This window comes from Symphalangus syndactylus, chromosome 2 (genome assembly GCF_028878055.3).
Source record: "Symphalangus syndactylus isolate Jambi chromosome 2, NHGRI_mSymSyn1-v2.1_pri, whole genome shotgun sequence".
Classification (NCBI taxonomy): Eukaryota; Metazoa; Chordata; class Mammalia; order Primates; family Hylobatidae; genus Symphalangus; species Symphalangus syndactylus.
The window spans coordinates 17,560,406-17,581,931 of record NC_072424.2 but is presented as its reverse complement, the minus strand read 5'-3'; the positions used below and the strand labels follow the sequence as shown (position 1 = coordinate 17,581,931).

At 42.5% G+C, this 21,526-nt stretch overlaps 1 protein-coding gene and 1 long non-coding RNA gene across 4 annotated transcripts in view; one reads left to right on the top strand and one right to left on the bottom strand.

Moving 5' to 3' along the window:
- LOC134734197 (uncharacterized) overlaps positions 1-16,209 on the bottom strand; it is a 92,010-nt gene extending 75,801 nt beyond the window's left edge. The window contains exons 1-2 of the long non-coding RNA XR_010117519.1: positions 15,592-16,209; positions 11,321-11,438 (exon numbers count right to left, since the gene is read on the bottom strand). This is a non-coding gene — a long non-coding RNA (uncharacterized lncRNA). The remainder of the gene's footprint in view (positions 1-11,320; positions 11,439-15,591) is intronic.
- A 39-nt stretch (positions 16,210-16,248) lies between these two features.
- WDR11 (WD repeat domain 11) overlaps positions 16,249-21,526 on the top strand; it is a 63,248-nt gene continuing 57,970 nt past the window's right edge. For all 3 annotated transcript variants that reach the window (XR_010117440.1, XM_063625048.1, XM_055247030.2), the window contains exons 1-2: positions 16,249-16,403; positions 17,388-17,499. Coding sequence is in view for 2 of the 3 variants with exons in the window: in XM_063625048.1 (XP_063481118.1) it covers positions 16,318-16,403; positions 17,388-17,499 (198 nt within the window). In the remaining variant the exon portion in view is untranslated. The remainder of the gene's footprint in view (positions 16,404-17,387; positions 17,500-21,526) is intronic.

Below are 21,526 nucleotides of genomic sequence, written 5' to 3'. Positions count from 1 at the left end.
TTTCCACCATGGCAATACTCTTGCTCATTCCTCTCATCAAACAATGGCAATTTTGCAAGAGTATTGATGGGAAATCATTAGGCATCAGTTTATAGTCCTGCTTTGGCTTCTCCTGACTTCTTTTCTGTTTCCTAATCTTAAAAAAATCTTTAAAGTGCACCTATTTTTCTTGGGTTAATAATTTTAAAAGATTGCATTGACATGGTTAAATTTCCCAGGCCCTTAGTTCCTTACAGACAGGTTGAATGGCTAGCCTCATCACTTACGAAAGTGTCTTGAACTTGATGGAGCTTATATTGAGAAATCAGGTTTATATTTTTTATCTTTTAATTCCATTTTCCATATGCTTTTTGAAGTCCTCTCATGTAAAATATATATGTCTATGTATTTATATAAGATCTATATTAAGTACTGCATATAATATATAATCACAAATAAAATTCTACTTACTGTGCTGCTTCTCAATAAGTGGCATTGTTATTCAGCTCACCAAGTTTTATAGGATGTCCCTTTCTACAATTATGCAAGAATTCTAGTGGTTTTTCCCTTTTAAAAATGTAAGTGAAATTTAAGCCTGATTCCTACAGGGAATTAATTTTTATAACCACTACATTCTGCCATGAGGAGGGTTAATTACTCTTTTCCTTCTCTACTTTCTATTGAAAGTATCCATGCAAATGAAAAAAAAAACGTAAGGAACTTGGCACAAAGCAAAGCCAGGTATGACTTATCTAATTAATTTGACTGGAAACCCCTGGGTATTACGGGTCCTCCTCAAAAGACCATCCTTCAAAGGTATGAGCCAAATTCTCAGTAACTGGCTTGTTCTGCAACCACCTGGCTATGTTTATCTTGAGAAAGATATGTGGGTCTGGTCGCTGTCTCCAGCCACCTGCACCCAGCCTCCCACCTACTGAGCTACGTCATGGTACCCAGGGACCAGTGAAGGTGAGGTACGGCTGGGAAGCCCAGGCTCCCTGCAGGCCAGAGAGTGGAGCAGGGTGAGGGGGAAAGAGGGATAATGCCTTCAGCACCTTCCAAATCTGGCTCCAGATTTGGAAACACCTGAAACTTCAGATAAAGTTTATTTATTTATTTTGGCCTATAGTCAGACATGTTATTGCAAATATAGAACGCTATATTGTCAAAGGACAGTCTGGCATTCAGGCAATGAAGGACACACTAAATGAAAGGTCAGTGTATTTAATTCCATTAAAAATGTTAAATTTCTGTATCTCAAAAAATTCAGAAAATAAAAGACAAGATAAATTAGGAAAATATTGCAAATGCTTACATCCAATTATTGAATGGAAAGAGAAGAGTAAAAATAGTACTTTATATAATGACCTCAATTTCATAAAAAAAATACATAAATACATTTTAAAGGAAGACAGTCAAAAGAAGACATTCTTGCTAGTGATAATATAATTAATTTTTGTGTTTATGCATTTCTGAGACCTGTATTTTCAACAAGTATTTATTTATTCTTAAATATAGACATTTTTAAAAGAAAAAAAATAGTTCTACTTACTTCTGAGAATTATCTTGAGGAAATAATTCAACCAGAAGTATACAGATGCCTACTGTAACTTTACTATTATAAAATTGGAAGTAACTTAAACGTTAGGTCATAGTAGAAGAGCTAAATTAGTATTGTATACACACTCTAACAAATATGATAAAATCATTCAAATGGTAATTATGATGATTACATAAAGATTATAAATATGATTATTATAGACTGTTCAAAGAAAAAAATTAAACAGGATATGTGCATATTATGTAAATATGTAAAATATATCATTTGGACAAGAACTAGGGGGAAATGTGTAAATATAAAAATAATCACATTAGCAAATGAAGATTATGGATGCATTTTTCTCTTTTTAAAAAAAAAAAGTTGTTATATTATTGTTTATGTTTCAAAGAGTAGGATGAGATTGTCCTGAGGCACTTCCATTATAGGTTAGAATGCCATGAGCCCTTGCTCTGTCCAATGCTGGCACCCAGGCCTCTCAGTTCAGTCTGTCCACACTTGTATCAATCCATTTGTGTTGCCATAAAGGAATACCTGAGACTGGGTAATTTACAAAGAGGTGTATTTTGGCTCGCAGTTCTGCAGTGCCATGTGCAAGCATGGCACCAATGTCTGCTTGGCTTTTAGTGAGAGCCTCAGGAAGCTTACAATCATGGCAGAAGGTGAAGGAGAGCAGTGTGTCACATGGCGAGAGGGGGAGTAAGAGACAAAAGGGAGGAGGTGGCAGGATTTTTAAACAACCAGCTCTCCCTTGAACTAATAGAAGGAGAACTCATGACCACTAGCAGAGCACCAAGCCATTCACAAAGGATCCACCCCCATGATCCAAACACTTCCCACCTGGCCTCTCCCCTAACACTGAGGATCACATTTCAACAAGAGATTTCGAGGGGACAAACACCCAAACCACATCAACACTCAAGGCTGTTACAGAGAAGACTCTGATTTACAACTTAACATTATCCTGAGTAGAAACACAAGTATGATACTCAGAGATCCAAAGAAACAGTGGTAAACTGGCATTTATTTTTAATTGCAACAATTGGAGGATTCTGAGAAAGACCAGCTAAAATTATGAAATCCTTAAACTTGTTAAAGCATCTCACAAACTATTTCCACCAAGGCTCAGCTTGTTAAGAAGGAGAAATCAATAGAATTATTTTTTCCTCCAGAAATCATAATCACACACCAGATACAACCTTGTTAGTTTAATGTAATGTACGAAATGCTCTTCCATAAGCACAGTGTTCAGACATTGTTTATTTGAACTAACAAAATTCTGATGAAGAAATCAAATAAGAAAGTCCTGTAGCTCATTTTTTCTTTAAAAACAGCCAATCACTGGAAAAACACACATTAACAGAATCTATGCAGTCCCAGGGATGAGACATGCTGGGATCCACTCATGGCTGAGGGAGCAGGGCTCAGGCCTCATACAGAGAGCAGTCCAGAGGTTTAGCAAAATGACCTGGAGTTCAGGGCTGGGCTCTGTCTTCATGACTACAGTAAAAGCACTGACTGAGCACCTGCCCCCCTGCCTCTGTTACATACATGACCTCATTTAATCATCACAACAACTTTCCCAGGTGGGTTACTATTAGCTCCATTGTTCAGGTGAGGAAATTGAGGCTCAGCAAGGCAAGGTTGCTTTTCTAAGAGCACACAGCAAGTGATGGACCCCCTGGGTCTGGCACCCAGATCACCTAGCTCCTCACCTGGTGTTTCTCCCTCTACATTATATTAACTACAATGTAACAATTAGTGTCTTAATATTGGTACCTTACCTATATGATTTCATTTAATGATTATGAAGTAGCATTATGTATTATTTTTATCCTCTAAACTTTCCTAAAGTTACAGAGCTAGGACGTGGTAGGGACAGGGTAGGACTGCTGTCTATCTGCCTAAAACTGCAAAGCCCTCACTGTTTCCAGCAATACCCAGCTGCCTCTCCTTGTGCCAAGGGTGTTAGAAGAGCGTATCCCCCACACAGCCTGCTCAGGATAAATGCATTTCATCACGACTGCTCTTCTCAGAAACATGCTACCGTCTAATAAACCTTAATCACCATGTCATAAAGTGCAGTGACTAATCCATTGAACTGTGATTATCACCCATAATATGTAGAGACATAAAAAGAGACTAATAACGAGGGTAGTCAAATAATACATACGACTGATGATTATCCACAACAAAGTAAGGAGTGAGTGGAACGTGTTTAACGAGAAAAGATAAGTTGATGCCAGATCTGAGCTGTCAGCTTAGTGCTCTCCCTACTCAGCCACTCACCCACTCTGCTGGTGACTTTGTCTTCCATGTTACTGGGTGATGTTTCTTTAAAATGTCTTGCTGTGCAAAGTATGCACTCCTGGTCCCTATTCAACCCCCATGAGAACTTCACAAACACTCCTAAATCTCACACGAAGCAGCTCTATATCCTGGACAGAGCCCTGGCCTGGAAGTGAGAAAAACTGGTCAAGGTTCGTTTCTGTCCTCAGCTAGATATGTGATGGTGAGTAAGTCACTTAATCTTTCTAAGGCTGAGTTCCTTCATTTAGAAAATGGGATTGGTGATACCCAAAATAAGGCTGACAAAATAAGGTTTGCTGGAAATTCAAATGCTTTTGGTTAAATAATACAGGATTAGCTGATTTAAAGTACCAATGTTATAAGGAAAATAATCTAACAAACGCAGTGAAGGTCTTGGCACATTTTGATGCTAGAGTTGGTGGGAGTTGGAACAGCCAAGCACCAGGAAAGAGTTCTGAGTCGAGACCAGGACCGAAAAGGGAGGCTCAGTGCAGGTCAAACCAGGAGGAGACTGAAGGCAACATCATACTGAAAGCTACACAAGTGGTAGCCCCCCCTCCTTTAAAACTTAACTCCTGCAGTCACCAGAGGCAAGCCCTGAGCAGCATCTGCCTAAGTAAGCGTCTGTGACTTGCAGAGTGGCCGGCCTGGCCCGCAGCTCTTGGAGAGCACTGGGTGGGGCACGTCTGGCAGCTCAAACAGCTGAGTTTTTCACTGAGTGTGAAGACAGCCTGATCCTTTAAAAAGGGTGGGGTTAACCCCTCCTCTAGGTCAATCTCAACAGTAATTTTCCAAATGCTGCATGATGCATTCACTGTTATGACCCCCTAAAGCTCTTGTTTTAGTTCTAGAACTAGTCTAAAACTATTTACCACTGGTTTTTTGAATCTCTGTGTGTTATACTTGCATTTCTACTTAGGGTAAGACTAACCTGTAAATCAAAGTCTGCCCTCGGGCGCGGTGGCTCACACCTGTAATCCCAGCACTTTGGGAGGCCGAGGCGGGTGGATCACGAGGTCAGGAAATCGAGACCATCCTAGCTAACACGGTGAAACCCCGTCTCTACTAAAAATACAAAAAATTAGCTGGGCATGGTGATGGGCACCCGTAGTCCCAGCTACTCGGGAGGCTGAGGCAGGAAAATGGCGTGAACCCGGGAGGCGGAGCTTGCAGTGAACTGAGTTTGCGCCACCGCGCTCCGCACTCCAGCCTGGGTGACAGAGCGAGACTCCATCTCAAAAAAAAACAAAAAACAAAACAAAAAAAACAACCAAAGTCTGCCCCTAAAACAGCCTTGAGTGTGGACAGACTGAATTGAGCGGCCTGGGTACCAGCAATAGTCAAAGCAGGGGTTCACAGAGCCCTCACCTATCCTGAAAGTGCCTCAGGACAATCTATCCTACTCTTTGGAAACACAAAGAATAATACAGCAACTTTTTTTAAAAAGAGAAAACTGGCTGCAGTTGTGGTGTCCTGGTGACTCACACAGCAAATTCAACTCCGTCTTTACCCAAATCTTTATTAGTTCTTCTCCTGCAAGCCACTCCTTAAAGAGAAAATATAAATATCTGTCTTCAAATTCAAGATGGTATAGCTTAGATGGGTTAGTGTTGCTATTGAAAATAGGAGGCCTCAGCCAGGCAGAGTGGCTCATACCTGTAATTCTAGCACTTTGAGAGGCCGAGGCGGGCTGATCACTTGAGGCCAGGAGATTGAGACCGGCCTGGCCAACATGGTGAAACCTGTCTCTACCAAAAATACAAAAAAATAGACTTCGTGGCTCATGCCTGTAATCCCAGCTACTCAGGAGGCTGAGGCACGAAAATCACTTGAACCCAGGAGGCAGAGGTTGTAGTGAGCCAAGACCATGCCACTGCACTCCAGCCTGGGTGACAGAGTGAGACCCTGTCTCAAAAAAGAAAGAAAGAAAATAGGAGGCTAGATTCATCCTCCAGCACTGTCAACAAGTAATAAGGTACTGTAGGAAGCTAGGTGCTGTTTTGAGCTCTTTTAATATATTATCTAATTTAGTGTTTTTCATCATCCAGGAATAGTTACTCTCCTCCCCACAAATAACAGAAGAAGAAAAGGAGGCTTAATGAGGTCAAGTAATCTGCCCAAAGTCCCAACAAACGCTCTCCTGTTACTAATGCTAACCTTCCATGACTCTCCAGGGCCAGAAGACAATCCAGTGTGAGGGGTTAAAAAGTGAAACAGGCTTAGCTCACATAGAAAGTCCTTAGTGCATCTCCTAGCACATGTTAAATGCTCAACAAATGATATCTGGCATTAGCAATAGAAGGGCATTTGAAAGCCTTTAAAGAAACACACAGAATGCATGGATTTTATAGACTTGTGCACAGAGAAGCCCATGGTGCTAGAAGATACTGTGTAGGACTGTCATCAGTGTGCCTAAAGTTGCTCATTATCTTGCCATTTCACATAAAATAAAACAGAAATGCAAATAAAAGCTACACAAATAATGAAACATATAAAAAAGAAAATTTTCCCTTTGACTAATCCAATTTTTCCTGGGAGTAATGCACCTTGTGCTTAGATACACAATTCTCATTGTCAGAGTTGTTTACCCTTTGCTTTCCACAATCGGACCACAGTCAGACCACATCCAGGCCAGTGCTTGGTTTTGGAAATAAGACCTTGACCACAGCCCTTTGCCTTATTGGGAATGTGTTGCTCAGCTAAGTGGCTCAAAGTCCGTGCTGCCACCTACAGAATGTGAGAACATTTTGGCAAAATATATATCTGACAAGAGACTCAAACAGGCACTATGGCTCCTGTGTGTAATCCCAGCTACTCAGGATGCTGAGGCAGAAGGATCCTTTGAGCCCAGGAGTGTGAGGCTACAGTGAGCTATGATCACACTACTGCACTCCAGCCTGGGTGACAGTGAGACCTTGTCTCAAAAAAAAAAAGAAAAAAGAAAGACAAAGAAAAAAAGAGACTGTTTCTAGAATATATGAAGAACTCTTATAACTCAATAGTGAAAAGACAGATACCTCAATATAAAAATAAGCAAAGGATCTGAATATTTATTCAAAGAAGATATAAATGCCCAATAAGCACTTGAAAAGATGCTCAGCATCGTTAGCCATCAGAAGAATGCATATCAAAACTACAATAAGGACTACTTCACACCCACTAGGATGGCTATTATAAAGAAGACAGATAATAATGAGTGTTGGCCAGGATTTGGAGAGACTGGAATACTTACACACTGCTAACAGAAATGCAACACTATGCAGTCTCTGGAAAAGTCTGGCAGTTTCCTCAAAAAGTTAAATGTAGAGTTTTTATATGAGCCAGCAATTGTACTACTAGGTATATACCTAAGAGAATTGAAAACATATATTCACACAAAAAATATGTGCAGGAATGTCCATAGCAACATATTTGAAATAGCTAGAAAGCAGAAACAAACCAAATGCCTATCAGCTGATGACTGAATAAATAAAAGATGGTATATCCATATAATGAAATATTACTCAGCAGTGAAAAGGAATAAAGTACTGATAGCCGATACAACATGGACAAATCTTGAAAATGTGATGGTAAGCAGAAGAAGCCAGGCATAAAATACTACATGCTTTATGGTTCCCTTCATATGAACTGTCCAGAACAGGCAAATGTATGTGGACAGAAAGTAGATGAGCAGTTGCTAGAGTTGAGGGATGGCAAGTGGGGGAAATGGTGAGCAACTGCTAATGGGTCCAGGGTTTCTTTTAGAAGTGATAAAATGTCCTGAAATTATGGTGATGGCTGCTAAACTCTGTGAATATACCAAAACACGCAAATTATACCTATTAGATGGATGAATTGTATGGTATGTGAATTATGTCTTAGTAAAGCTGTTGTTTTTTCAAATCTCACGCTTCCCAGGCAGCTGGAGTTTCTTCTAACTGGGCTGTGGAGTACATGACATGGAAGGCAATGTGGTTAAAGGCATGCATTTCAGAATCAGACTCCCCTGGGTTCCAATGCTGGCTCTGCCTTTTACTGTCTGCATAAACTTGGGCAACTCTGTGAACTTGTGAAAATATTTGTGATAATATAGTCTTTGTGACTTTGTGCAGATGAAATGAGATGATGCAGGTAAAGGGTTTATCACAGTATTCACTTTGCAAGTGCTTAAAAGGAAGCTACTGACTTCATCACCTACGTGACCTTGGAAAGTTTACTTATGAAGTAAGTCATTTACTCCGTTACATATTATTTCTGTCTTCTTCCATTTCTTGTGTTTCCACCACCAAATCAAGATAGGAATCAGAAGTTCGCATGCATTTATCTCTACTGACTTCAAAAGAAAAGGGTAAAAAAGTTGTCCTAGTTTAGGTATGCAAATAATTTAGCAGTGGCAGGATGCCCTGAGTGCGCATTACCAGGCTTTGGAGTTTATGTCATCAGGAATGGGGCGAAATGGTAGCTTTTGAGGCATAAAAGAGGAGCATAAGTTCTGTCCTATTAAAGAGATCAATTGTCCGGTGTGTCCAGTATTCTGTCTTCCACTCTGGCCAAGACAGATGCTTCAGAGAAGGCCATAAAATCCATTAACATACTTAATTACACACTCTTGTATCATGGGAGATACATTACTGTCCCAAACCCAGCCTGTCCTTGCCCTAAATATCCAACATCCATTATCTTCAAGGTAGCTTCCAGATTTAAACTAATTAATCTCTCCTTCTCCAAGAGGCTTTTTCTTACCAGAGGGATGGGAGGGCTGGTTACCTGCTGCCTGCCCCCATCTGTGAGCTACTGCGCTGATGCCTGATTGTCACCTTGTGCCTGTTTGACATTATGCTTACTGGGCATTTGGAACTCCTGCACCATCAATCATTTGTTGAAGACCAACTGTATGCCAGGAAAGGTGCCAGACATTGGGGCAAATGGAAGACTAGGATTTTGTTCCTTTATGAGAGGAACTCTAAGTCTACTAGGGTATATATAATTTTTCCTATATTATGATTACTTAAAAATGTGTTGGCCTCCCCTTTGAGATAGATATATCTGAAGATAATAATAATGTAAGGTATAACTATTGAAATTGCTCAGAACAGCAAAGTGACTTCTCAGAGGTCACTATGCAACACTTCCATTTTCATTTATCAGCCAGAAATTTAGTCTCATGGCTGGGTCTAGTTGTAAAGGGAGTGGGGAAATGTACTCATTTAATGGAGGGACAAGGTGCCTAGATATAAACTGAAGTTCTATCCTTAAGAAAAAAAGGAGAGAATGAATTTGGGGAGCCAATTAGCAATCTTCTCACAGAAGGCATCAAAGATTTTTAATAAGAGAGTGATAAATTTAGATCTGTGGTTTTGGGCACATCTGGTGGCCCCCAAAGCATCAGTAGTGTCAGGCCTCTGAGCCCAAGCCAAGCCATCACATCCCCTGTGACTTGCACGTATATGCCCAGATGGCCTGAAGTAACTGAAGAATCACAAAAGAAGTGAATATGCCCTGCCACACCTTAACTGATGACATTCCACCACAAAAGAAGTGTAAATGGCCGATCCTTGCCTTAAGTGATGACATTACCTTGTGAAAGTCTTTTTCCTGGCTCAAAAAGCTCCCCGACTGAGCACCTTGTGACCCCCCACTCCTGCCCACCAGAGAACAAACCCCCTTTGACTGTAATTTTCCTTTACCTGCCCAAATCTTATAAAACGGCCCCACCCCTATCTTCCTTCGCTGACTCTTTTCAGACTCAGCCCGCCTGCACCCAGGTGAAATAAACAGCCATGTTGCCCACAGAAAGCCTGTTTGGTGGTCTCTTCACAAGGACGCGTATGAAATTTGGTGCCGCGACTCGGATCGGGGGACCTCCCTTGGGAGATCAATCCCCTGATCTCCTGTTCTTTGCTCCGTGAAGAAGATCCACCTACGACCTCAGGTCCTCAGACCCACCAGCCCAAGGAACATCTCACCAATTTTAAATCCGGTAAGCGGCCTCTTCTTACTCTGTTCTCCAACCTCTCTCACTATCCCTCAACCACTTTCTCCTTTCCACTCTTCAATCTCTCCCTTCTCTTAATTTCCATTCCTTTCATTTTCTGGTAGAGACAAAGGAGGCACGTTTTATCCATGGACCCAAAACTCCGGCGCCCATCATGGACTGGGAAGGCAGCCTTCCCTTGGTGTTTAATCATTGCAGGGACGCCTGATTACTCACCCACGTTTCAGAGGTGTCAGACCACGCAGGGACGCCTGCCTTGGTCCTTCACCCTTAGCGGCAAGTCCCACTTTTCTGGGGAAGGGGCAAGCACCCCAACCCCTTCTCTCCTTGTCTCTACCCCTTCTCTGCTTTCCTGGGGCAGGGGCAAGTACCCCTCAACCCCTTCTCCTTCGCCCTTAGCGGCAAGTCCCACTTTTCCATTCCTCCTTCTTCTCCCTTAGACTGTGTTCTTAAGAACTTAAAACCTCTTCAGCTCTCACCTGACATAAAATCTAAGCATCTTATTTTCTTCTGCAATGCCGCCTGATCCCAATACAAACTCGACAGTAGTTCCAAATAGCAGGAAAACGGCACTTTCAATTTTTCCATCCTACAAGATCTAAATAATTCTTGTCATAAAATGGGCAAATGGTCCGAAGTGCCTGACATCCAGGCATTCTTTCACACGTCAGTCCCTTCCTAGTCTCTGCCCAATGCAACTTGTCCCAAATCTTCCTCCTTTCCTTCCCGCCTGTCCCCTCAGTTTCACCCCAAGAGTCGCCGAGTCTTTCTAATCTTCCTTTTTCTACAGACCCATGACATCTAGCTAGGTCCCAATTCTTCCTCAGCCTCTGCTCCTCCACCCTATAATCCTTTTATCATCTCCCCTCCTCACACCTGGTCCGGCTTACAGTTTTGTTCCGCGACTAGCCCTCCCCCTACCTGCCCAGCAATTTCCTCTTAAAAAGGTGGCTGGAGCTAAAGGCATAGTCAAGGTTAATACTCCTTTTTCTTTATCCGACCTCTCCCAAATCAGTTAGCGTTTAGACTCTTTTTCATCAAATATAAAAAATCCAGCCCAGTTCATGACTCCTTTGGCAGCAACCCTGAGACGCTTTACAGCCCTAGACCCTAAAAGGTCAAAAGGCCGTCTTATTCTCAATATACATTTTATTACCCAATCTGCTCCCGACATTAAATAAAACTGCAAAAATTAGAATCTGGCCCTCAAACCCCACAACAGGACTTAATTAACCTCACCTTCAAGGTGTACAATAATAAAGTTGGAATTCCTTGCCTCCACTGTGAGACAAACCCCAGCCATATCTCCAGCACACAAGAACTTCCAAACGCCTGAACTGCAGCGGCCAGGCGTTCCTCCAGGCCTGCCTCCCCCAGGAGCTTGCTACAAGTGCCAGAAATCTGGCCACTGGGCCAAGGAATGCCCGCAGCCCGGGATTCCTCCTAAGCCGTGTCCCATCTGTGTAGGACCCCACTGAAAATCGGACTGTTCAACTCACCTGGCAGCCACTCCCAGAGCCCCTGGGACTCTGGCCCAAGGCTCTCTCTGACTGACTCCTTCCCAGATCTTCTTGGCTTAGCAGCTGAAGACTGACACCGCCCAATCGCCTCGGAAGCCTACAGGACCATCACAGACACTCTGGGTTAACTCTCACAGTGGAAGGTAACTCCGTCCCCTTCTTAATCAATACGGAGGCTGTTCACTCCACATTATCTTCTTTTCAAGGGCCTGTTTCCCTTGCCTCTATAACTGTTGTAGGTATTGACGGCCAGGCTTCTAAACCTCTTAAAACTCCCCAACTCTGGTGCCAACTTAGACAATACTCTTTTAAGCACTCCTTTTTAGTATCCCCACCTGCCCAGTTCCCTTATTAGGCCGAGACACTTTAAATTATCTGCTTCCCTGACTATCCTAGGCTACAGCCACACCTCATTGCCACCTTTTCCCCCAGTTCAAAGCCTCCTTCACATCCTCCTCTTGTATCCCCCCACCTTAACCCACAAGTATAAGATACCTCTGCTCCTTCCTTGGCGACTGATCATGCACCCCTTACCATCTCATTAAAACCTAATCACCCTTACCCCACTCAACGCCAATATCCCATCCCGCAGCACGCTTTAAAAAGATTAAAGCCTGTTATCACTCACCTGCTACAGCATGGCCTTTGAAAGCCTACAAACTCTCCTTACAATTCCCCCATTTTACCTGTCCTAATACCAGACAAGCCTTACAAGTTAGTTCAGGATCTGCGCCTTATCAACCAAATTGTTTTGCCTATCCACCCTGTGGTGCCAAACTCATATACTCTCCTATCCTCAATACCTCCCTCTACAACCCATTATTCTGTTCTAGATCTCAAACATGCTTTCTTTACTATTCCTTTGCACCCTTAATCCCAGCCTCTCTTCGCTTTCACGTGGACTGACCCTGACACCCATCAAGCTCAGCAAATTACCCAGGCTCTACTGCCGCAAAGCTTCACAGACAGCCCCTATTACTTCAGTCAAGCCCAAATTTCTTACTCATCTGTTACCTATCTCGGCATAATTCTCATAAAAACACACGTGCTCTCCCTGCCAATTGTGTCCGACTGATCTCTCAAACCCCAGCACCTTCTACAAAACAACAACTCCTTTCCTTCCTAGGCATGGTTAGCGTGGTCAGAATTCTTACACAAGAGCCAGGACCACACCCTGTAGCCTTTCTGTCCAAACAACTTGACCTTACTGTTTTAGCCTAGCCCTCATGTCTGTGTGCAGCGGCTGCCGCTGCTTTAATACTTTTAGAGGCCCTCAATATCACAAACTATGCCCAACTCACTCTCTACAGCTCTCATAATTTCCAAAATCTATTTTCTTCCTCACACCTGACACATATACTTTCTGCTCCCCGGCTCCTTAGCTATCCTCGCTCTTTGTTGAGTCTCTCACACTTATCGTTGTTCCTGGCCCGGACTTCAATCTGGCCTCCCACATTATTCCGGATACCACACCTGACCCTCATGACTGCGTCTCTCTGATCCACCTGACGTTCACCCCATTTCCCCACATTTCCTTCTTCCCTGTTTCTCACCCTGATCACACTTGGTTTATTGATGGCAGTTCCACCAGGCCTAATGGCCACTCACCAGCAAAGGCAAGATATGCTATAGTATCTTCCACATCTATTATTAAGGCTACCGCTCTGCCTCCCTCCACTACCTCTCAGCAAGCCAAACTCACTGCCTTAACTCGAGCCCTCACTCTTGCAAAAGGACTACGTGTCAATATCTACACTGATTCTAAATATGCCTTTCATATTCTGCACCACCATGCGGTCATATGGGCTGAAAGAGGTTTCCTCACTACACAAGGGTCCTCCATCATTAATGCCTCTTTAATAAAAACTCTACTCAAGGCCGGTTTACTTCCAAAGGAAGTTGGGGTCATTCACTGCAAAGGGCATCAAAAGGCCTCAGATCCCACTGCTCTAGGCAACGCTTATGCTGATAAGGCGGCTAGACAAACAGCTAGCTCTCCAACTTCTGTCCCTCACGGCCAGTTTTTCTCCTTCACTTCAGTCACTCCCACCTACTCCCCCGCTGAAACTTCCACCTATCAATCTCTTCCCACACAAGGCAAATGGTTCTTAGACCAAGGAAAATATCTCCTTCCAGCCTCACAGGCCCATTCTATTCTGTTGTCATTTCACAACCTCTTCCATGTAGGTTACAAGCCGCTAGCCCGTCTCTTAGAACTTCTCATTTCCTTTCCATCGTGGAAATCTATCCTCAAAGAAATAACTTCTAGCGTTCCATCTGCTATTCTACTACTCCTCATAGATTATTCAGGCCCCCTCCCTTCCCTACACATCAAGCTCGAGGATTTGCCCCCACTCAGGACTGGTAAATTAGCTTTACTCAACATGCCCCGAGTAAGATAACTAAAATACCTCTTAGTCTAGGTAGACACTTTACTGGATAGGTACAGGCCTTTCCTACAGGGTCTGAGAAGGCCACCGCAGTCATTTCTTCCCTTCTGTCAGACATAATTCCTCAGTTTAGCCTTCCCACCTCTATACAGTCTGATAACAGACCAGCCTTTATTAGTCAAATCAGCCAAGCATTTTTTCAGGCTCATAGTATTCAGTGACAGACTAATGGTCAAGCATTTTTTCAGGCTCTTAGTATTCAGTGACAGGTTAATGGTCTATTAAAAACACACCTCACCAAGCTCAGCCACCAACTTAAAAAGGACTGGACAATACTTTTACCACTTCCGCTTCTCAGAATTTAGGCCTGTCCTCGGAATGCTACAAGGTACAGCCCATTTAAGCTCCTGTATAGATGCTCCTTTTTATTAGGCCCCAGCCTCATTCTAGACACCAAACCAACTTAGACTGTGCCCCAAAAAACTTGTCATCCCTACTATCTTCTGTCTAGTCATACTCCTATTCACCGTTCTCAACTACTCATACATGCCTTGGTCTTGTTTACACTGCCAGTTTACACTGTTTCTCGAAGTCATCACAGCTGATATCTCCTGGTGCTATCCCCAAACCACCACTCTAAACTCTTGAAGTAAATAAATAATCTTTGCTGGCAGGACTATGCTGAATCTCCTTAGGCACTCTCTAATCAGATGTCCTGGGTCCTCCCAATTCTTAGACCTTTTATACCTGTTTTTCTCCTCTTATTCCATTTAGTTTTTCAATTCATATAAAACCGTATCCAGGCCATCACCAATAATTCTACACGACAAATATTTCTTCTAACAACCCCACAATATCACCCCTTACCACAAAATCTTCCTTCAGCTTAATCTCTCCCACTCAAGGTTCCTACGCCGCCCCTAATCCCGCTCGAAGCAGCCCTGAGACAGACACATCGCCCATTCTCTCTCCATACCACCCCCTAAAAATTTTCGCCGCCCCAACACTTCAACACTATTTTGTTTTATTTTTCTTATTAATATAAGAAGGCAGGAATGTCAGGCCTCTGAGCCCAAGCCAAGCCATCACATCCCCTGTGACTTGCACGTATACGCCCAGATGGCCTGAAGTACTGAAGAATCACAAAAGAAGTGAATATGCCCTGCCACACCTTAACTGATGACATTCCACAACAAAAGAAGTGTAAATGGCTGGTCCTTGCCTTAAGTGATGACATTACCTTGCGAAAGTCTTTTTCCTGGCTCATCCTGGCTCAAAAACCTCCCCCACTGAGCACCTTGGCGACCCCCACTCCTGCCCACCAGAGAACAAAACCCCTTTGACTGTAATTTTCCTTCACCTGCCCAAATCTTATAAAACGGCCCCACCCCATCTCACTTCACTGACTCTCTTTTCGGACTCAGCCCGCCTGCACCCAGGTGAAATAAACAGCTATGTTGCTCACACAAAGCCTGTTTGGTGGTCTCTTCACACGGACGCGCATGAAAAGTAGGTTAGGGTGTGGGGTAAGGAAAGGTAAGACAACAAGGGAAAGGGAGGGAAGCCGCAGCAAAACATGATCAACTAAAAGCCAAAACATGCTCATTGGTTTGAACAACTAAGAGGATATGACGTGACCTTTGAGAAAGCTGTTTTACAAGAATGGTAAGCTAGACACAAAAACCTGTGATGAAAATCACCAATATGTTCCTTTTGTTGATCAAGGAGCTAACAATGTATTGGGGAGAGAAACACACATCTGCCAATATCATTGCTGAAAAGAAATCATTGCATTAAGTGCTATAGTTAAAGCGTATAAACCCAACACTGAACACAAAGGAGGGAAGGATTGGGTCTGACCTGGAGAGCAGCAGAGGAGAAAGTGCGAAATGAAAGGTACCCCAACAGACAAAGGGTCACACTTGGCCCCAGACATCGTGCTTCTTCCTCAAGCGTGATGGGAGTATTGCCAACACCAGAGATGCAGTGTTATCTGTATTTGGAAATTGTTTATATTCGGGCCATTCACTTCATTCAGTCTGGCAATTTCATTCAATTAATCTGATTCATTTCTTAATTAATCTCATTCATTATTCTCTGTAAACTCCATGAGAGCGGAGAGTTTGTGTCTTCTTCATCGGTAGATCCCCCATGCCTACTTTAGGGCACTAGTAGTTGCCCTAAATTCACTTATCAAAGGCAGAAAGAATAACTGGGACTCTTCTCTCTTGCTTTTCACGATTTCCAGCAGGGCACAAAGGCCTACAGTCCCCACCTGAAAAAAACAGACTTGACTGGAGGCAGCGCCTCTTCCAAATACAACTCCAGCTGACGCAGATTAGCACAACCGCCTAAGCGGCGGAACTCTGGAGATCGCGGAACCTGGGATCCTCGGAAACTGAAGGCAACGGAACCTCGGGGCAATGGAATCCGGGAGCGGTGGAACCCGGAGACTGTAGAACCTGAATCCAGCGGAACCTGACAGCTGCGCCCAGGGGGCTACCCGGACTCTGTTTGGAACGGAAGCACAGTGTCCGCCGCTTCCTGGTTGCTGGTCAGCGCCGAGGGCCTGGGCTGGCAGCCGGGATGTTGCCCTACACAGTGAACTTCAAGGTGTCGGCGCGCACCCTCACGGGGGCCCTCAACGCCCACAACAAGGCGGCGGTGGACTGGTGAGGGCGCTGGGCTTCCAGGTCGCCAGGATCGGCCAGGAATGTGTGAGGGGAAGGGGGAAGAACAAGAGGTTTCATCCCCTGGTTAGTTTGGCCTCGCTAAGACAGGGAGCCGCCCTCACACAGTGAGATCGCTTTTAGTTGGTGGATTTTTGTTGTTACAAAAGTGATAATAGCCCCGTGTGGGAAATTCCCCCATGCAAATACATTTCGCCCTTTCATGCATATTTCTTTGCTGTTTTCTCTGCACCTCGCCCTTTTGCCATTCCATTCCCCTCTCTTTACCTCTCCTTCAGCTTCCGTGCTTCTCTCTCCACCAATAATTCCCTGTGCACTTTCTCTTTCCCATCCTGTCTTTTCTTTTTCGTTCTCTTGTATTCCTGTTGTCCTTCAACAATGTGCCAGACCCTGTGCTAGGCGCCTGTTCTCTCACCTGTCCTTTTCACCTTCTCTTTTCGGGCTCCTCCATCCTGTCTTCAACAGGTCGTCTTTATTACTCTATCCTTTCACTATAAATTACCACTGCAGCCCTGAAAACTACTCATTAGACAAATGTAAAGCAAAATTATGTAGCTGTGGGATGTTGTTAGGAGGACTGAAACGTCTTGTGCAGTGTTTGTCATTTTATTTAGTTGGAAGGACTGGGATTAGCCGCAGTATCCCCAGGCACATTGTCTGATAAGCGAAAGACTTATGCCTACGAAAACAATCAGAGGGCACAAGTTCCTTTTTATGTCCTCGGGTCTCTATTTTCATATCTTTTAGAATTTTTTTTATCCGAATGAAAAGTGAATTTCAACAAGCATTTTAAGCTTAGCCAGATTTTTATTTAAATGGAATAATGATAAATACTGGCCTTTGGGTTTAAATGATTTTATTAATGGTGGTACGTATGAATTAGACTTATCATTTATTTAGGCTTGGCAAGAAAGAAGTTGTCCTGCTTTGTTCTGTACTTAAAATTTAACATTACTGTTTTGCTAGGGGCTGGCAAGGTTTAATTGCTTATGGATGTCATTCACTTGTGGTAGTGATTGATTCCATTACTGCCCAAACTCTTCAAGTTTTAGAAAAGCATAAAGCTGATGTTGTCAAGGTAAGTAAAATCCCACTTTGACCCTAACATGTTGTCTAGTCTAAAGTTTAATACTGTGTATCACTAAGCTCTCATTAAGTCTTACGTGTAAGTGTTGAATAGCTTTTAAATATAACAGTCTATTTGGGGTAGCCTAGAATTTTCATATATATGACTTAATGTCAATACAGGGTGAGTTATTAAATGCTAGTTGTTAGATCATTTTAAGGCAGATGAAAGACACCAGTTCTACCATTTACAAGACCACTCAGTCATTCCTTAGTTTTGAGCACTTAGCATGTGCTATGGATATGGAGATGAAAGCCCTCAGATAATTCTCCATCTTGTAAGGAAGACTCACAGCGTGATAGTGTGATAAGTGAGACTTGCTTAACACGCTGTGAGAAAACAGAGGAGCTGCATATTGCCTGATTGTGAGGAGAGTCACAGAAGTCTTTTCAGTTTCCAGACTAGCAGACAGTAGTTAGTCAAGTAAAAAATTGACAAGGAGCATTGCAGGGAAAAGCAAGAATATACACAGAAGTAAGTAGCGCGCCATAAAGATGACTAAAGATGGGACACTTGTAGGAGTGAGAAAATAAGGGGCAGCCAGAGAGATTCAGCTGTCTGTCCTGAAAGTTTTATAAGATTACGAAGGAGTTTTGATTTTTTTTTTTTTTTTTTTTTTTTTTTTAGACAGAGTCTCGCTCTGTCGCCCAGGCTGGAGTACAGTGGCACGATCTTGGCTCACTGCCAAGCTCCACCTCCTGGGTTCACGCCATTCTCCTGCCTCAGCCTCCCGAGTAGCTGGGACTACAGGCACCCGCCACCACGCCCGGCTAATTTTTTGTATTTTTAGTAGAGACGGGGTTTCACCATGTTAGCCAGGATGGTCTCGATCTCCTGACCTCGTGGTCCACCCACCTTGGCCTCCCAAAGTGCTGGGGTTACAGGCGTGAGCCACCGCGCCCAGCAGGAGTTTGGATTTTTGAGTAGGAGATTGATGTGACCATATTTGCGTCTTAGAAAAACTCTGGCAGCAGTGGAGGATCTGCTGGAGAAATGCCAGACTGGAGGCAGTAAGATCATTTAGGCGATTTTTGCAGTAATTTTGGTGGGAAATTCTAAAGGCCTAAAATAGAGCTGGGGCATGGGGAAGTCATGTTTAAGAGCTGCAAAGAGGTAAACCTGATAGCCTTTATAGTGATCAGTATAAAGGAGAGTAAGAGAATAGAGTGACTCCAAGGTTTCTTTTGGTGTAATTGAATGACAGTGTTTCCAGTTATCAGAGGTAAGCATCTGTGAAGTCAGTGAATTTTTAAGTTTTCAACATGCAAAATCTGAGATGCCTGTAATATATTGCATTGTAGTGATCCGGGCTTTAGGAGAGAGGTCAGGATTAGACATAGAGATTTGGAGTCTTTTTCTTTTTTAAATAATAGCTTTATTGAGATACTCATACCATACAATTTACTCACTTAAAATGCACAGTTCTGTGGTTTTTAGTATATTCACAGTTAATGCAGCCACAATTACGATGAACTTTTTTACCTCAAAAAGAAACCCTATATCCACTAGCAGTCAATTCCATTTCCCCCATTTCCCTCATCCTTTGGCAACCACTGACCTACTTTGTGTGTCTGTAGACTGGCCCATTCTGGGCATTTTATATAAATTGAATCATATAATTTGTGGTCTTCTGTGCATGACTTCTTTCACTTAGCATAATGTTTTCATGGTGCATCTGTGTTGTAGCATATATCTATACTCTGTTACTGATGGATAATATTCCACTGTAAGGATGTATCACATTTATTTTATTGATGGACATTTGGATATTTTGTACTTTTTTTTTTTTTTTTTTTTTGAGACGGAGTCTTGCTCTGTCACCCAGGCTGGAGTGCAGTGGCGCAATCTCGGCTCACTGCAAGCTCCGCTTCCCGGGTTCACGCCATTCTCCTGCCTCAGCCTCTCTGAGTAGCTGGGACTACAGGTGCCCGCCACCACGCCCAGCTAATTTATTTTTGTATTTTTAGTAGAGACGGGGTTTCACCGTGGTCTCGATCTCCTGACCTCGTGATCCGCCCGCCTCAGGCTCCCAAAGTGCTGGGATTACAAGCGTGAGCCACCGCGCCCGGCTATTTTGTACATTTTGCCTGTTACGAATAATGCTGCTTTGCACATTCATGTGCAAGTTTTGTGTGAACCTGTGTTTTCATTTCCCTTGAGTATATTTCTAGGGGTGGAATTACTGACTCATATGGTAACTCTGTTTAACTTTTTGAGGAACTGCTGGACTGTTTTCCAAATTAACATTCCCATTAGTAGTGTATGAGGAGTCCAATTTGTCCAAATCCTCACCAACGCTCGCTATTGTCTGTTCTTTGATTATAACCATCCTAATGGGTATGAATTGATTCTCATTGTGACTTTGGTTTGCATTTCCCTGATGGCTAAAGATGTGGAGTATCTTTTCATGTGCTTATTGGCCATTTGTATATCTTCTTTGGAGAAATGTCTATGCAGGTCCTTTGCCCATTTTAAAATTGTATTATTTATCTTTTTATAAGTGAGTCATAAGATTTCTTTGTATACAGTAGTCCTCCTTTATCCAGAAGGGAAATGTTCCAAGACCCCAGTGGATGCCTGAAACCCTGGATAGTACTGAACCCTATATATATTGTGCTTCTTCTCATACATACTTACTTATGATAAAGTTTATAAGCTGAACCCTGTATATACTGTTTTGTCTCATACATACTTACCTATGATCAAGTTTATAAATTAGGCATAATAAGAGATTAACAATAATAGCTAATAATAATAAAGGAGAACAATTATAACAATACGTCAGCATTACTACTCTTGCACTTTGGGGGCATTATAAAGTAAAATAAGGGTTACTTGAACATAGCACTGAGATATCACAACAGTTGATCTGATAATCAGTATGGCTACTGAGGGCAGGTGGTGTATACAGCATGGATGTTCTGGACAAAGGGATGATTTATGATTGAGGCAGGATGGAACAGGACAGTGGGAGATTTCATCATGCTATTCAGAAAAGCGCATAATTTATGAATTGTTTATTTCGAGAATTTTTCATGTCATATTTTTGGATTGATACATGATTTGCAAATATTTTCTCTCAATTTGTGGGTTGTCTTTTTACTTTCTTGGTGGTATCTTTTGGAGAACAAAACTTTTTCATTTTGATGTAGTCCAATTTATTATTTTGTATTGTTGTTGCTTGTACTTTTTGTGCCATATCCAAGAAACCATTGCTTTCTCCAATATCAAGAAGATATATACCTTTGTTTTTTTCTTAGAATTTTAGAGCTTTAGCTTTTAATCCATTTTAATTTTTATATATGATGTGAAATAGGGAAAAATACTATTAATTTTTGTTTATTGACCATATCCTGTAATCTAGCTAACTTCACTTAGTAGATCTATTTAATAGTAATTTTGGGTAAATTTTTTTTAAGTAGACAGTCATGTCACTGCAAGTGACTGCAGTTCAATGTTTTCATTGATAATCTGTGTGTCTTCTATTTTTCTTGCCATGTTGCATTGGCTAGGACCTCTACTACAATGAATGAGAGTAGTGAGAGGATACTCTTGTCCTGTTCCTGAGCTTAGGGAGAAAGTATTCCATCTTTCATCAAGGCTGATGTAAGGTATAGGGTGTTTTGGGAAAAATATATTTACCTTCTCTTTCCCTCTCTGTTTCCTTTCCCCTACACTGCCCCTTGGCATTTCTGGAGCTTTTATTTCTTTATGTAGGTCCAAGTTTCAGTCTGGTATTATATTCCCATCGACTGAAGAATTTACTGTAAGTTCTTGAAGTGCCTGTCTAATATTGGTTGATTCTCTTAGCTTTCATTTCTCTGAGAAAGTATTTCACCTTTGTTTTTGAAACATAATTTTCAAAGGATATAGAATTCTGGGTTTATAATTTTTTTTCTAGTAGTACTTTACAAATATCATTCCATTGGCCAGGCATGGTGGCTCACACCTGTAATCTCAGCACTCTGGGAGGCCGAGG